General features: G+C 39.7%; 1 protein-coding gene across 7 annotated transcripts in view; it reads right to left on the bottom strand.

Annotated features, from left to right (window-relative positions):
* Positions 1-15475, bottom strand: part of DROSHA (drosha ribonuclease III) — a 128814-nt gene that overhangs the window by 30866 nt on the left and 82473 nt on the right. For 6 of the 7 annotated variants that reach the window (XM_012531666.3, XM_012531667.3, XM_012531668.3 and 3 more), the window contains 4 exons: positions 14676-14775; positions 9828-9930; positions 7553-7623; positions 1176-1220 (listed from right to left, as the gene is read on the bottom strand). In XM_012531666.3, the coding sequence (XP_012387120.1) occupies positions 1176-1220; positions 7553-7623; positions 9828-9930; positions 14676-14775 (319 nt within the window). The remainder of the gene's footprint in view (positions 1-1175; positions 1221-7552; positions 7624-9827; positions 9931-14675; positions 14776-15475) is intronic. The other variant, XM_033421323.2, reaches the window with a different exon arrangement.

Below are 15475 nucleotides of genomic sequence, written 5' to 3'. Positions count from 1 at the left end.
CTTTAGTGTTCATCAAACCTTTGTAGGACTTGTTAAAAGCAGATAGCCAGGCCCTGCCCCCAGAGCGTCTGATTCAGTATGACTGGAATAAGGACCAAGGATTTGCCTTTCTGATAAGTTCCCAGGTAATGCAGATGCTGCTGGTCTGGGGACCAGCTTTTGAGAATCTCTGCATTGAGTAACTTGACCTCTGCGTGTCTTCTAGGGACCAACCTATTTTGGCAAATGAACATCATTAAAACTGGATTCAGTTTTATCACACTGGAGATTATTATACCACTAGTCAGGTGCTCCACATAACAATGAGACTTTAACCACTAGCAGAGAGCAAATATGAAGAGTTTAAATAAAATGAATATTTTCAGGAACTCTGGGCAAGCTCATACTCATAAAATATTTCTAAAGTACTCTGAATTAATGTCACTTATTACTGTAAAGCCTCTCATGAGAGAGTTCAGCCACTAGTGATGACTTTTATATACACATAATATACATATACAAAAATATGTATATATGAGTATACATTTACATGTGTATGTATATGATGTATATCTCCAAGGTAAAATGGTAATAAAAGCAAAGAATAGTAAGAATTTTTAAACCAACTGGGGAAAAAAGTGTCACCATAAGTAGATCTTTTAAATTCCAAAATCTTGGAATAAAAAGCCATTATACTGTACTAAAATTTTAATTTACAATATGTTTTATGCATCAAAGCCAAAGCCCTCAACTTCTAAGATCCAAATTAGGTTACGATTTAGCAATGTTAATTTAGTATTTGTTCTACTTTGTAATAAGCCCAGACTTGCTTCCATATTATTTTCCCTATAATAGCAGGCATGTAGATATACTGGAGACAACATATTATGCTTTGACTATCACTGTTTTGGGGAAGAGAGGGGACCAAACCACAGCCACGCAAGTAGTTCTCCCTGCCTCCTGAGGGAAGGCGACTCCCAGTGCTTCCCCCACCTCACCCCAGACCACAAAGAGGGCAACACATGGCATCGTTTTAATATTCGTTCCAAAGTTCTCCGGCCTGACACCCCAGCTTAAAGTCATAAAGCCACAGAAGGGAATCAAAGGATAAAAGCAGGAAGGGACAAAAGGCAGACTGAAGCATCATGAATGCCCAGAGTTATAAAGCTTACTGCAGACAGGAAGGTCACACTTACCTGGAGTGGGTGGAGAGGATAATTGAGCCAGACTTCGCGCAAGTCCTGGAAAATGGAGTGATGCCTTTAATGCTTGAGGGAGCCATTTAACACACTCTAGAGTGCTAAATAAAATGCCATTATGTGAAATACTGAACTATTTTAGATGCTGACTCCACTTATTGCAAATTTAATAGTGCTGGCAAACTATTTTTTTTAAGTGTATTCACCACTCAAATTGCCTGCAGTGACTCTAATTAGCCTATTAAGCTGGGGAGGAAAAGAGCCCCCCACACCCCCAAGAGTCAAAGACACCTTTTAAAACTAAGTTACCCATTTGCTTAACCTAATACACTGGATTAAGCTGCTGTTTTAATCACATTTTTTAGTTTACCATTCCCCAGAAATGCACATCAGCTGTGCCTTTTGTAATGAAAACTCATCTCAAATGGTCCTTTATTTAGGCACTAATTCATTATCGTTGAGTTGTTTTAAGATGGAGTGGAAAACACCCCATATCTAGTTCCTAAACACTTAGATTTGTAAGACCACACTTTTACTGTGGATCATTACAAATGTATACTTGAAATAAGAGAATAAATAAAAGAATAAATTCTGTGGAAAATCCTAATCCATTGAGTTAAATCCAGAGGCAGTTATAATTAGACCTTCCTCGGGATTAAAGTGTTTTTCCTTCAGTTTTAGACTCTAGGGAGCCTCCAACTGAATCTCCTTTCTGGCCTCGATGATAGGTTTTTGAGATAAATGACAAAACTAAGTTTTTTAATTTTTGGAGGGGGGAAGTATAGGAAAATATATTATCACTTGTGATCAGATGATGACAAAGTGAAATAAAATACCTGATATTTTTGTACAACTTGCATCTTAATAAAATACACTTAGGTTTTATTTTTGGTGTTTTATTTTGCCAATATAAAAAACAAGCTTAAATATCAAACTGTTCTTTTAAAGCTATTTAAAGGACTTCTCTTCACCAATTCAATAACCTTTCCCTTGAATTCTCTGTAGCATAAATTATACTGAATGTCACTCCCTTCCTGCAACTTTCTCATGTTCTCTCAATGCTTTTTCTCTTCCTGCTGTACCTGAAACGGACATTTACCAAACTTCAGCCCCTTGCCTGACCTATTCATTACCTGCTTCTCTGGAGAGCCCTGTCATTCCCATTGCTTTAACTGCTACCTCTGTTTAAATCACTTGTTCATCTCTGCTGCAGTTCTGACCTCTCACCCAAGCTACAAGTCCATAACTTTAAGTGCCTTTATGGGCATCTTTTACCTCAAACCTAAATGACCAAATCATACCTTTTTACCTTTCACCTTAAACTAGGGAGTATGGTGTTAGAAAAAGCTGCAGGATGAGGAGACAGGCTGCCTGATTTAATCCTGATTCCCCGTTGGCAAGTTACCTAACCTCCCTGAGCCAACCTTTCCTCAAGTGTAAGACAAAGATAATCACAGTACCTACTTCAGACTGTTCTCTGATGCCTCAGTGAGCAATGTACTCAAAGCATTGAACCCAGTGCTGGCACACAGAAAATGCCACTATTAATAATGATGACATCAACAATGACGACAAACAACTATCTCTCCTGACCAACTTCAATCTCCAAAGCTCAAAACTGTCAGGGACTTCTAGATTCATCTTCCTCCTTTCTCCTATGTACTCTTTGCTCAAAAACACTGATTTCTTCTTTGATGTTTGCTGTCACCCATCTTGGTGTAATAGCTCAAAAACCTCACAACTAGCCTGTTTCAATGGCATCCATTTCCTTTATTCTACCCTGCACACTGAGATAAGGTTCTGTTGCCCCCTTGGGGTCAGAGAAAATACCCTGGAAAAGATCTCTACTGGAATCCCAGCTCTGCCTTCTATTAGCCCAAGGACCTTAGGTAAAGCCTCTACCTTCAGTTTGCTCTTCTGGAAAATGTTCATTGACTGTTGGGACATTAGATCATGCAGCATATTTTTATTGAATACCTGTTACATATTAGCTTACTAAGACGAATAAGACACTATCTCTGTCCTCAAAGGAGCCTAGTGGGCAAGAATGAAGGTAAATAAGTATAATTTAATAAACTATGACAAATTCTATAATAGTGATGTATATATACCAAGTGCCAGGAAAACTCTGCCTGGGGTGTCAGATCAAGCTTCAAAAAGGAAGTGACTTTTCAGCTGTATTCTTAAGAACACAGAACACTGAGGAATTCAGTACATCAGCAGAGGGAGGGAATCAAAAGCAGGGTACCATATATACACAAATAATAGGTCTCAAAGTACACACACACAAAAGGGTAACTCTTAATAGGCAGAGCACAGAGGATTTGAAGGCAGTGAAAACGTATGACACTGTAATGGTGGCTGTATGTCATTACATATTTGTCTGAACCCACGGAATGTACACCAAGAGTGAACACTCATGTAAACTATGGACTTTGGGTGATTATGATATGTCAGTGCAGGTTCATTGATTATACCAAATTTACCTCTCTGGTCAGGGATGCTGATAGTGGAGGAGGCTGTGCATGTGTGGGGCAGGGAATATATGGGAAATTTCAGTACCTTCCTCTCAATTTTGCTGTAAACCTAAAAAAAATTTTTCACAACACTGTAAAGCAAAAAATAAAATAAAATAAACACTTATTTGTTAATAAATTATAACAGACTCAAAAAAATTAAAATTAAAAAAAGGTAATTCCTAGAATGGCACAAAGAGGGAGTGAAAAGAAAGGAGACCGAAAAAATAGGTGGGAGTCAGATTATGAGAACTATTAAATGCTATGTTGTGTAATACAGACTTTGGCAGGCAATAAAGAAATCAAAGATTTTAAGCCACAAAGACCATAATCAAATCTGTGCATTAAAAAGAAGACCACACTAAACACAGCATGAATGATGGACCAGAGCAGCAGGGAAGGACAACGGGTTAATTATGGCAGGTGAGAGAAGAGGAGGACAAACGTTAAAGCAGCAGTACGGGGCTTCCCTGGTGGCGCAGTGTTTGAGAGTCCGCCTGCCGATGCAGGGGACGAGGGTTCATGCCCTGGTCCAGGAAGATTCCACATGCTGCAGAGCGGCTAGGCCCGTGAGCCATGGCCGCTGAGCCTGTGCGTCCGGAGCCTGTGCTCCGCAACGGGAGAGGCCACAACAGTGAGAGGCCCACATACCGCAAAAAAAAAAAAAACAAAAAAAAAGCAGCAGTACAGCCAAGAATAAACCCACTCAGGAGATATGAGGGACCGAACTGACAGGGGTTTGCAACTGAATGGAGATGAGGAGAAAAAAGCTTAAGGACAAAAGAATACCCTAAGGTTTCTGGTTTAGATCATAAAATTAAAGAAGGAGAAATATGTTTGGGGGCTAAGGCATTGAATTCAAATACTAAACCTGTTGAAATTAGGTGTCTGTGGAACACCCAGGTGAAGCTGCCCAGAGGCAATTTGAAAAGACACTTTTTCCAATTTCTGGAGCTCCAGAGAAAGGCCTGGGTCAGAGAAATTGGGACAGATATGCACAGACAAAAAGAGGTGTGTATGGGGGGCGAGTGGAAGACTAGGAAAGATTACATAGTAATTGCTCCCTATGTTTCTAAGAGGGTCATTGGATGGTCAAATGGAAACAGTGGCTCTGAATGTACTGGGTAAGCCGGGAAGGGTCACACAGACCTGAAAACACAGAATTGGCAAAATCATCCTGGGGCGGAAAGAGTAAAAAGTAGTTCAGGCTGAGAAAGAAAAATAGCCCTTCTGTTAACAGGGCTGATAGGACGACGCACATAAAGCCAGCTTCCAAGTTAACAGGAAACAGCATTTCCCTCAAGGTCTTACAGCATCTATAAAACCTGAACGACCCCCTGGTTTGAGAAACAACTGCTCTCCCACCAGTGTTGCCCTCTGACCTGCTCTGCTATGTCTTAGCCCCGAAATAAAGATTGCCAGGGACACTCAATAGCTAAACCTGCCCCTTGGCTCCTGACAGCACCCAATCCCAAATTAATCCCCTTCTTCTTCTTTTTTTTTTTTTTTTTTTTTTTTTTTGCGGTACGCAGGCCTCTCACTTGTTGTGGCCTCTCCCGTTGCGGAGCACAGGCTCCAGACGCGCAGGCCCAGCGGCCATGGCGCACGGCCCCAGCCGCTCTGCAGCATGTGGGATCTTCCTGGACCGGGGCATGAACCCGGGTCCCCTGCATCGGCAGGCGGACTCTCAACCACTGCGCCACCAGGGAAGCCCCCACTGCTTCTTCTAACCCGGCCTCAGACACGGCAACCAAACAAGAACTGATCCCTGCTTTCCTGGCCCCTCGGAACCGGTCAGCACCAGCCCAGGCCTCAGAAAGGAGGGTCCCCTCCCTGTTATGAGCATGCCCCCTGCCCCCTCCCCCAGCCCCATGCGTGGAGTCAGTAAACCTACAGCTTGTCTCTGGCTGTCTTTGGCTGACTGGACTTTCACAGAACCATTACTCAAGAAAAAGTACGATCGTTCGCCAAAATCTCTCACATACTACAACTAAGAGATGTAAACCAGTATGGAGATGTCAGATGAGTTAGACTGTCCAAGTGTGCGCACTTGAAAACGCTGAAGTGGGAAGACCATATATCACTAAGCACTGTTCAATTTCACAAAAGACACACTAAAATGACTAAAACAAATTCTGAATGTCAGCCGTCCCATTGGTAAGATGATGTTCAGACTCTGCTTTTTCATTTAGTCATTTATCCATTTCATTCCTTTAACAAATATTTATTAAACTGTGCACATGCCAGCATTGTACTTGGTACTGGAAATAAAAGATAAGCCTGCTAAGTAGACAAGTGGGAGAGAAGCAGTTTAAAGAGAGAAAAGAATCTAAACAAAACGGATGCAATTAAGACTACCAGGTATAAAGCTGCATATAATTCAGGAAAACGGGAACACAGAGTGGATGGGGGATGCAGGTAAGATGGGAGGACAGGGGCAGGAGTAGGTGGAGGATAGGTTCAAGGGGTGAGGGGGCACACAGAGGCAAGGCTGGAGGAGCAAACAAAGTAAAGAGGTTGCTGAAACTGCCAACAAAAGATAAAGGCCAGAACAAAGTTATTTTAAGTTTTGAGAAAAAGACTTAAAATACATCTGCTACAGATACAAATCGAGATGCACACTTGTTTATAGGTTGTAGGACAAAATGGGGGACATGGAACACCTGTAGATAATGCTCCCACCGGGAGGAAATTCACACGTATAAAATCACCTCCTATCTCTATAAAAACAGGTAAAAGAAGATCAAATCCTCAGATATGAGCATCATCCAGGCCCCATTTTTCAAAACTATTGATTCTTTTTTTTTTAAACTATCCTAAGGAATACAGTAATAACATCTGACAGCCACTTACATTGAAGGTTTCACAAAGGCTTAAAACCCTGGCTTCCTATGTTCTTTACTGCTCCATGAGGGCTATTTCATTCAATTATAATGACATTTCAATAGGGAATACAGAGTTGCCTCTCCCTTTAAATGTTAAATTGACTTGTTTGGGTACAAAAAGCAGCCAGTATGCTCTATTACATGCAGGATTAAAAAGGTAGCCCTGGCAATATTAATGGCTTAATACTTTAGTAACAACAGGAATTATTTTAGAATCTATCATTTCTTCTTGAGCTATAATTTGCTTTAAAAAAAAAAAGTACTTCCATATTCTTTATTCATAGCCCTATCAGAAACTCCCTATGAACTGACTTTCTAAAATAAATATACATTTATCTAGTCTACATAACTTACATAAAAACAAATCATAAACAGAAAAGCCAAAAGGCTATAGCTTCAACTAAGCCTGCATGGGGTAGGTACCCAATGATTATAAAATATAAAATCATAATTAATTTCAAGATACTTCAAAATAAAGCAAAGTCCTACCTTATTTGTATTCATATTTAACTTAAAAGTGACCTGAGGAAAGATGGGGTTTCGGGTAGAAGCCAAACTAGTGTAAATGTCCACAGAACTTTCCCATCTGTGACAGAGTTGAATAAGCTTTTTTTTTTTTTTTTTTTTGCGGTACGCGGGCCTCTTACTGTTGTGGCCTCTCCCATTGCGGAACACAGGCTCCGGACGCGCAGGCTCAGCGGCCATGGCTCACGGGCCCAGCCGCTCCGCGGCATGTGGGATCTTCCCAGACCGGGGCACGAACCTGTGTCCCCTGCATTGGCAGGCGGACGCTCAACCACTGCACCACCAGGGAAGCCCTAAGCTATTTTTGAAGTGCTTGAAATCTACCATCTATGGTAGATTTGGGGTTTTTGTTTCTCTTACACGCTCTTGAAAATACAAAGACTAATTGATATAAAATCTTCTGTAATGATATATAACTGAGAAAAATCAAATGAATCGAGATAAATACCGGATCATTAAAGAGTAAGCGTCCAAATAACTGTTTGGCTTCCTCCAGGCTTCCCTCCAAGTAAACAGCTCCTAGATAAAAGGAAGAGAATGCCAAAAGGAAGGCTGCATTAATATTCAGAGAAAATTACTTATCTCCATAAAAAAGCAAAAAGGCAAGCCAAAACCCACTCACAGAAAAATTTGACAAGATCAGAAGCAATTGTTTGTTTTGTTTTGTTTTGTTTTTGCGGTACGTGGGCCTCTCACTGTTGCGGCCTCTCCCATTGCGGAATACAGGCTCCAGACGCGCAGGCTCAGCGGCCATGGCTCTCAGGCCCAGCCACTCCGCAGCATGTGGGATCTTCCCGGACCCGGGCATGAACCCGTGTTCCTTGCATCAGCAGGCGAACTCCAAACCACTGCGCCACCAAGGAAGCCCAGAAGCAATTGTTTTAAAGGTAGCATTTTCCCTCTTTTAGCTATGCTTTGTGTTATAAGTTAGACTGAAATACGAAATTCAATTTACTAAAACATAAACCTTATTTTGTAAGAAAAAGAGGCCAACTATGAACTATCGTGAAGGATATGGGTATGAACCATTAGTGACTAAGGGAACTATGCACAAATACTTAACTTTATGAAAATGTTATGTTTTATTTACTATATTTATAATTTATATTTCAGACCATAGATAAAATTTGAGCTCAGATCAATTAAGGCTTCTGCAAATAAAAATCAGGATAACCTCTACCTTTAATTAGAAATAATTATTAAAAATTTTTTGAAATAACTAAGCACTGTACACATGTTTACCATTCATCATAACCAGTAAGTACTATAGTAACATCTTAACTGGGTATCAAATAACTGGAGTAGGCTAGTTCTTAAAATCATATTTTTTACATCTGTTTTCAGAAAGGCTATTTTCCACATAAAATATTCAGATACTTAGTCACCAGGGCTTTTGATGACTAAATACACTTATTATTTATCAATAGTTGTAGTAATAATGATAATAATAACAATAATAATGATGATGATGATGACAGTAGTAGTAGTAGTAGGGGTTTGTGGGGGTCACTCATGCCCTAGGCCCTGTACAAAGCATTTTCACATTCTTATCTTCACCTTCAAGGGCACCTTAGTAAGAGGGTATTAGAAAAGATTTACAGGACTGGGGCCCATAGTAGGTGATTTTGGGGAGGGTTAAAGGAAATGGAACTTTGCTCTGGATTTGATGCAACCAGGATCAGATACTAAGATCGTTACAACTCTGTGAGGTAAGTGATACTATCTCCATGTCATAGATGGGGAAACTGAGCCTCAAAGAGATTCAATAACTTGGCAAAGATACAGAGCCAATAAATGATACAAAAGGGAACTGAATCATGTGTGCCAGGCTATGGGGTCAACTGTAACATTAACTGTCAAAAGTATTATGTCTACAGAGCACAGTCACTCCACGCGACAAACCCTCTGAAAATAGACATATTTGTGCAAAACAGACATACCTGTGAAAAGACTGTGGATAATTATTAAACATTCTCTCGCTACCATCATCAGCATGGAACTACAATGGGAAGCTTTTATATTCATTTTCAAAGAAAGAGGGCAAAACTGATAAGGAAGTACAAAGCCCTTTGAAAAATGCACTCAATCGTTTACCTTAAAAACTCAAGGAATTGTCAATCTACTGAAACGTTTCATTGTAAAGCATACTTGCAATCACCAGCTAATTAACTCTTCATAACTTTCCTGTACAAACAGCTAATTATATTCTAGTTACAGTAAAAAAGAAACTGAGGAAGTAAAGAGCCTGAGTGAGGAAGTAAAGTGTCTGCATCAGTCTTGCTTCAAGTGAATAAACAATAGTTATAGAGACTCAAGCCCTGGGATTTTAAATATGTGGTGTCTTCAAGATGTTTAAATCAGAAAATCCTGTGAATAGTTTAAAATGTGATCAAAAACAGTATTAGGGCCTCAACAGCAACTTATTTATGTATGTGATCCTGAATCAAATCCGGCAAGTAATCCATCCCCATATTAATTCACTGCACTTCAGTTCAGTATATACTAAGCATGTACGTGACATGGTACAAGGATTTCAAGAAAAGAAAGCATGACTGCTGCTCTGGAGGAACTACAATACCTATAGTATAAGTAGGTGGGTATTATACTGGGGACCTCACATGCTTTGGGAACAAGTAATTTTGTCCCAAGTCTCCACACTGAATTTTATGTGCCCTCCAGACATTGTAGACATGCAGGAAATTAGACTATAAGTGAGAAATTACCTATTAATGCTTCAAAACAATTAGCCATGGCATGTCGAAGGTCTGATTCTCTACAAAGGTCAGGTCCATGAGCATAAAGCATAAATCGATCCAGTTCAAGTTTCTACAAAATTCAAAATGACAGAAAGTAAGAAAAAAATTGACAAAATCGTATTGTAACTGTAATAACTCAGCATCTCCTAGGGGTATGGTTACAATTTAATTGGCCTTATGTGAAAATTTAGTCACCATTCCCTACGAGTCCTTACATATGGCTTAGCACTGACAAACCTCGACTTTTCCCCAAACAAGCTTCTATGAACTCTGATGGTTCAATTTGGTTCAGAACTGATCAGATCTGAGCTGTCCAATTCCAGGTTCAGAAAAAGGACTAGCTTAAGCTGGAATAAGACTCTGTTACAAGACCATACCCTTGGGTTCACCCAATACGTCTAGGGAGATACAAACCCAACCCAAAGTTAACCTCTAGGATTCCAGAGTTATGTGGTACTGATGGTGTTTGTACCATATGTAAGAGATTTTTATGTGGTAGAGTAAATGGGGACCCTCAGAAGACTTCAAAATGTCTTATATCTCTAAATCTTTTTTTTTTATTTGACAAGGATTTGGGGAGCCATATAGCTTTGCACTTATGTCTGCTTTTTGAGGTTTCCACACTTATCCTTCTAAAGTCTCAGTGAGATCTAAGCAATGGGTTGGAACTATCTTAAGGGCTCTGGGAATACGGTTTATAATGAATTATATTTTCTTTTTTTATTTGGCCTCAGACAAGTTTAGAGACAAATTTACGGCCCAGTTCTAGAAATTGTTTAGGACTTATTTTATTTCCGCCTTCATTTACTGTCTTACCCATATTTTCTCTTTATTTTGAGTTCAGTACCTACTTATTTCTTATCCTATTGTATTACAATGTACAAATCAAGTCCTTTTAGAACTAGACACAGTATGGTTTTTTATAAAACTCCTGAGATTGAATAAATGGAAATCATAATTCATGCCATAAAAGGAGAAGGATACAGACATTGCATAAGCATGCAATAAATCTGTTTCTATTACCATGTAATTCAGTTCAATAAATACTTACTAAGCAATAACATGCCACGTAATATGGAACAAGTCGCAAGTCAATGAACAACCTAGGACAATATGAATCTCATCAGCTCTCAGATAAAAGAGACTCAGATTTTGTATGTCTTGATATGTATGTTAAAAATACCCATATCTGTTTACATTGGAAAACGGGACAATAAAAATGGGACATATATGCTATCAGTATTTTGTATTCCTAGGAATTCATGAGTGTATTATAAACTCAAATGAGAGTTTTGACTACCACAAATGCAACAGCAGAAACCACCTCTTTTTAAAAAATTGATCCCCAAGTGCAAGAGTTTATAGTAGAATATGTAAATTTCACTTGTTTCACAACTCCACTGGGAAAATCCAGTTGTTTGCTATCTCTGGAGCCGTGCTTGAGAGTAGAGTGCAAGCCATATTTTATATTATAAACAACTATTCTGGAATGCTATGAATTTTCCAACTTCTCATAATACCTCCTCTATATCCTTATTTTTTCATGAAGGCATTAGTGGAAATTTTAAAAAGGAAGAGTGGTGCTCCACTGTGCATGTGTCAAAATGTTCCTGTCTGGAGCGCTGACCTAGAGCTTTCATTACCTTCTCAGAGTCAGCAATACTCCTCCACCAAGTCCCTTCTCCCAAATGGTTAAGAACCACTGATCTAGACAGAAGAAGGGTAAGACCACCACTGCCTACTGCTAGAGGAGATAGGTGTTGAGTGCTATGGGAATGTCAGGGTTTGGGGTAGAGGAAGATCACACAGAAATCCCTGAAGGGAGAAACTGGCCACCCCCATCATAACTCATGGCTTTGTACAGCACCCACTGTGTTATGTAACAGCATCCATGTTCATACTATGGTAATTTCCCACACTTTGTAAATATCCTCCCTACAATTGTTTGAAAAACAATTATGCAATTCTATTATATCTGAAACTGAAAAGAAAACAATGGCGAGGTGGGGGGAGCGTGCTGACAATCTACTTATTAAAGGTATTTCCAATGGACACTTACGTGAACTATCAGGAAGCATCTTGACAATTAAATCAACTAAACATTAGAGAAATGCAAATCAAAACTACAATGAGGTATCATCTCACACCAGTAAGAATGGCCATCATCAAAAAATCTAGAAACAATAAATGCTGGAGAGGGTGTGGAGAAAAGGGAACACTCTTGCACTGCTGGTGGGAATGTGAATTGGTTCAGCCACTATGGAGAACAGTATGGAGGTTCCTTAAAAAGCTACAAATAGAACTACCATATGACCCAGCAATCCCATTACTGGGCATATACCCTGAGAAAACCGAAATTCAAAAAGAGTCATGTACCAAAATGTTCATTGCAGCTCTATTTACAATAGCCCGGAGATGGAAACAACCTAAGTGCCCATCATCGGATGAATGGATAAAGAAGATGTGGCACATATATACAATGGAATATTACTCAACCATAAAAAGAAACGAAATTGAGCTATTTGTAATGAGGTGGATAGACCTAGAGTCTGTCATACAGAGTGAAGTAAGTCAGAAAGAAAAAGACAAATACCGTATGCTAACACATATATATGGAATTTAAGAAAAAAAAAATGTCATGAAGAACCTAGGGGTAAGGCAGGAATAAAGACGCAGACCTCGTAGAGAACGGACTTGAGGTTATGGGGAGGGGGAAGGGTGAGCTGTGACAGGGCGAGAGAGAGTCATGGACATATACACACTAACAAACGTAGTAAGGTAGATAGCTAGTGGGAAGCAGCCGCATGGCACAGGGATATTGGCTCGGTGCTTTGTGACAGCCTGGAGGGGTGGGATAGGGAGGGTGGGAGGGAGGGAGATGCAAGAGGGAAGAGATATGGGAACATATGTATATGTATAACTGATTTACTTTGTTATAAAGCAGAAACTAACACACCATTGTAAAGCAATTATACCCCAATAAAGATGTCAAAAAATAAAAAAAAATAAAAAAAATAAATCAACTAAACATTGAAGCAGTTTTATATAGATTGTGGAATTTCATTCACTGTAAGGCTAAAACCAAGTTGGCATACCTGTTGCCTATAGTTTTTCCTGAAGGCATCACTGTCTATATTCTCAAATGCCACTGAAGCTAGGTCAAAGCCTACCAACATAGCTATGATGAGGATGTTATATATAATAAAGCAATGCACTCTTGCTAACACGAAAACTGTGGGATAAAAGTAACCACATTTTAGATGTAATTAATACCTTGGCAAGATCAAATTAAGAAGTCAGGGACTTCCCTGGTGGTCCAGTGGTAAAGAATCTGCCTTCCAATGCAGGGGACGCGGGTTCAATCCTTGGTCGGGGAACTAAGATCCCACGTGCCGCAGGGCAACTAAGCCTGTGCGCCATAACTACTGAGCTAGCACACCTCAACGAAAGAGCCTGCGTGCTGCAAACTACAGAGCCCAACGTGCCCTGGAGCCCACGCGCCACAACTAGGGAGAGAAAATCCGTGCACCACAACAAAGAGCTCGCACGCTGCAACGAAGACCCCGAGTGCCACAACTAAGACCTGATGCAGCCGGAATAAAATAAATAAATAAAATAAATAAATATGTTTTAAAAAAAATCAGTCATAAAACTAGAATGGGTTTTATCTAGTCTTTTTTACCAGATTTCAACATTTATATCAAAATGAAGAAAAATAAAACTACTTAAGGCAAAAATCAAGGAAAATTCACAAAAGCTTTTCTAACGGATCACTACTGTTTGGGAATTTAACAGCCACCGTTCCCCTTACTACTGAATAAACCCACAGGCCTATAAAATATAATGATTTATAAATGTAATTTATAAGCGGCAGCAGCAATAAAAACAACTAACTCCTACTAGTTTATTCATATGTTTATGTGATTACTATCAACAGGCATTGCACCAAGCACTTTACAAGTGGAATCATTAAAACTCAAATGATAATCTCATTTAATTCTCACAACCACCCTGTGGAGTAGATGCTAATGCCATCTCCATTCTATAGATGAGAAAGCAGAGGCTTGGCAAAGAGAATAACAATTTGTCCATGGTCCCCCTGTGGGTATTCTGATGGCCCAGGCAAGTGCCCATGTCCTATCCGTTATGATTTATGATAAGACAGTGCAAGAAACTAACACAACATTGTAAAGCAACTATACACCAATAAAAATTAATTTAAAAAAAAGACACTGTACAGAGACAGGAAGATCAAATGAGATAATGTAAGAAACATGCCTACCATGAATCTAAATCAAGAAAAGTTTCTGCTAGTCACTCAGCTAGTCAACGTGGCTAGCTGAACAGCCTAAAACCTAAATCTTAATTAATAGGATTTGTGATTTGGGGGGCATTCTCAAAGATCTGTAAAGCATCCCCTGTGGATACAAATGGCCTGGAGTATTCTATTCAAAGCTATAATTCTGCTTGTTAAAGTAAATTAAAAACAATTATAATACAGAAATATTACACAAAGGGAAAATACGAAATGTTTCATTTCTTTTACTCTGTTCTCATGTTCCTTTCCCCAAATGTTTAACTCTGTACATGCACACCTGTCAAATTTTTCCTCTTCTCTTATCAAGTTACCTCACTGTGGAGTTCACTGGCTGCTGGTGAAACTCACTAAGGTAACAGAACTAATAAGGCTGAATCCTTAAAACCCAAACAAAAAGTCCTTCCTCGTCTATAAAATATTAAACCCTTAATGTACCCTAAAGGGTTACTTATTCAAATGCAAAATTATGCATGGACTGCTTCAGATATCTGACGTACCTTTGCTAGCATGGCAAGGTGCTGGTTCTGAACGATGGCAGTCCGATAGGTTGCTAATCCTCCCTCTTCTAGACTAGGAAACAAATAGTACAAATGGACACTGCCAAAAAAAAAAAAAGCATATAAGTAAACATGTATCACAATATTCTGTCTGTGGTTCTGAGTCCAAAAAACAGGCCTGACACATAACATCTGGGCAATACATACCAGCTGAAATGAACTAAACTGTAGGGTCTTTGCAAGTTAAACAGTATGCACGGTATATCTGAATGTGCTAAAACCCAAACACCACCATTCACTCATACGTTCGCATTGACTTCTGTAAAAAGATTTCTCTGAAATATGATAACAACAAAGACCTGAACAAACATTCATACACTGCTGAGAGCAAACCTATCTAATACATGAAAATTGAGCCTGGAAACAGAGGGCTTTGCTTGGGTTGGGTTATGAGGGCCCCTGAAGAGGAACCTGGGAGCTCTGAGCAGGGCAGCTGTGTGGCACGTTCTTCACAAGTACAGACAGGGACAGGAACAGGAACACGAGTGGCACACAGAACCGGCGCTGTTGATCAGGAAAGTAAGGGAATTAGGAAGAAGGCTTATGGAAGACCCGTTCAGACCATGACACTAACTGCGCTCCCCTAACTCTCACACTGGTGTCTCAGACCCACTGTTGATCGGGGCAGCTGAGCTTGTCTAGTCCTACTGTGTCCAGTGAGAACAAGCTTAGAAAACAGCACCTTTGCCTCATTATGTCCTTCCAGGAAAAGAAATGACCTAAAGAGAATAAAAATAGCT

Source organism: Orcinus orca, chromosome 3 (assembly GCF_937001465.1).
Source record: "Orcinus orca chromosome 3, mOrcOrc1.1, whole genome shotgun sequence".
NCBI classification, from domain to species: Eukaryota; Metazoa; Chordata; class Mammalia; order Artiodactyla; family Delphinidae; genus Orcinus; species Orcinus orca.
The sequence above is the reverse complement of the archived record's forward strand: the minus strand, read 5'-3'. Positions and strand labels throughout refer to the sequence as shown.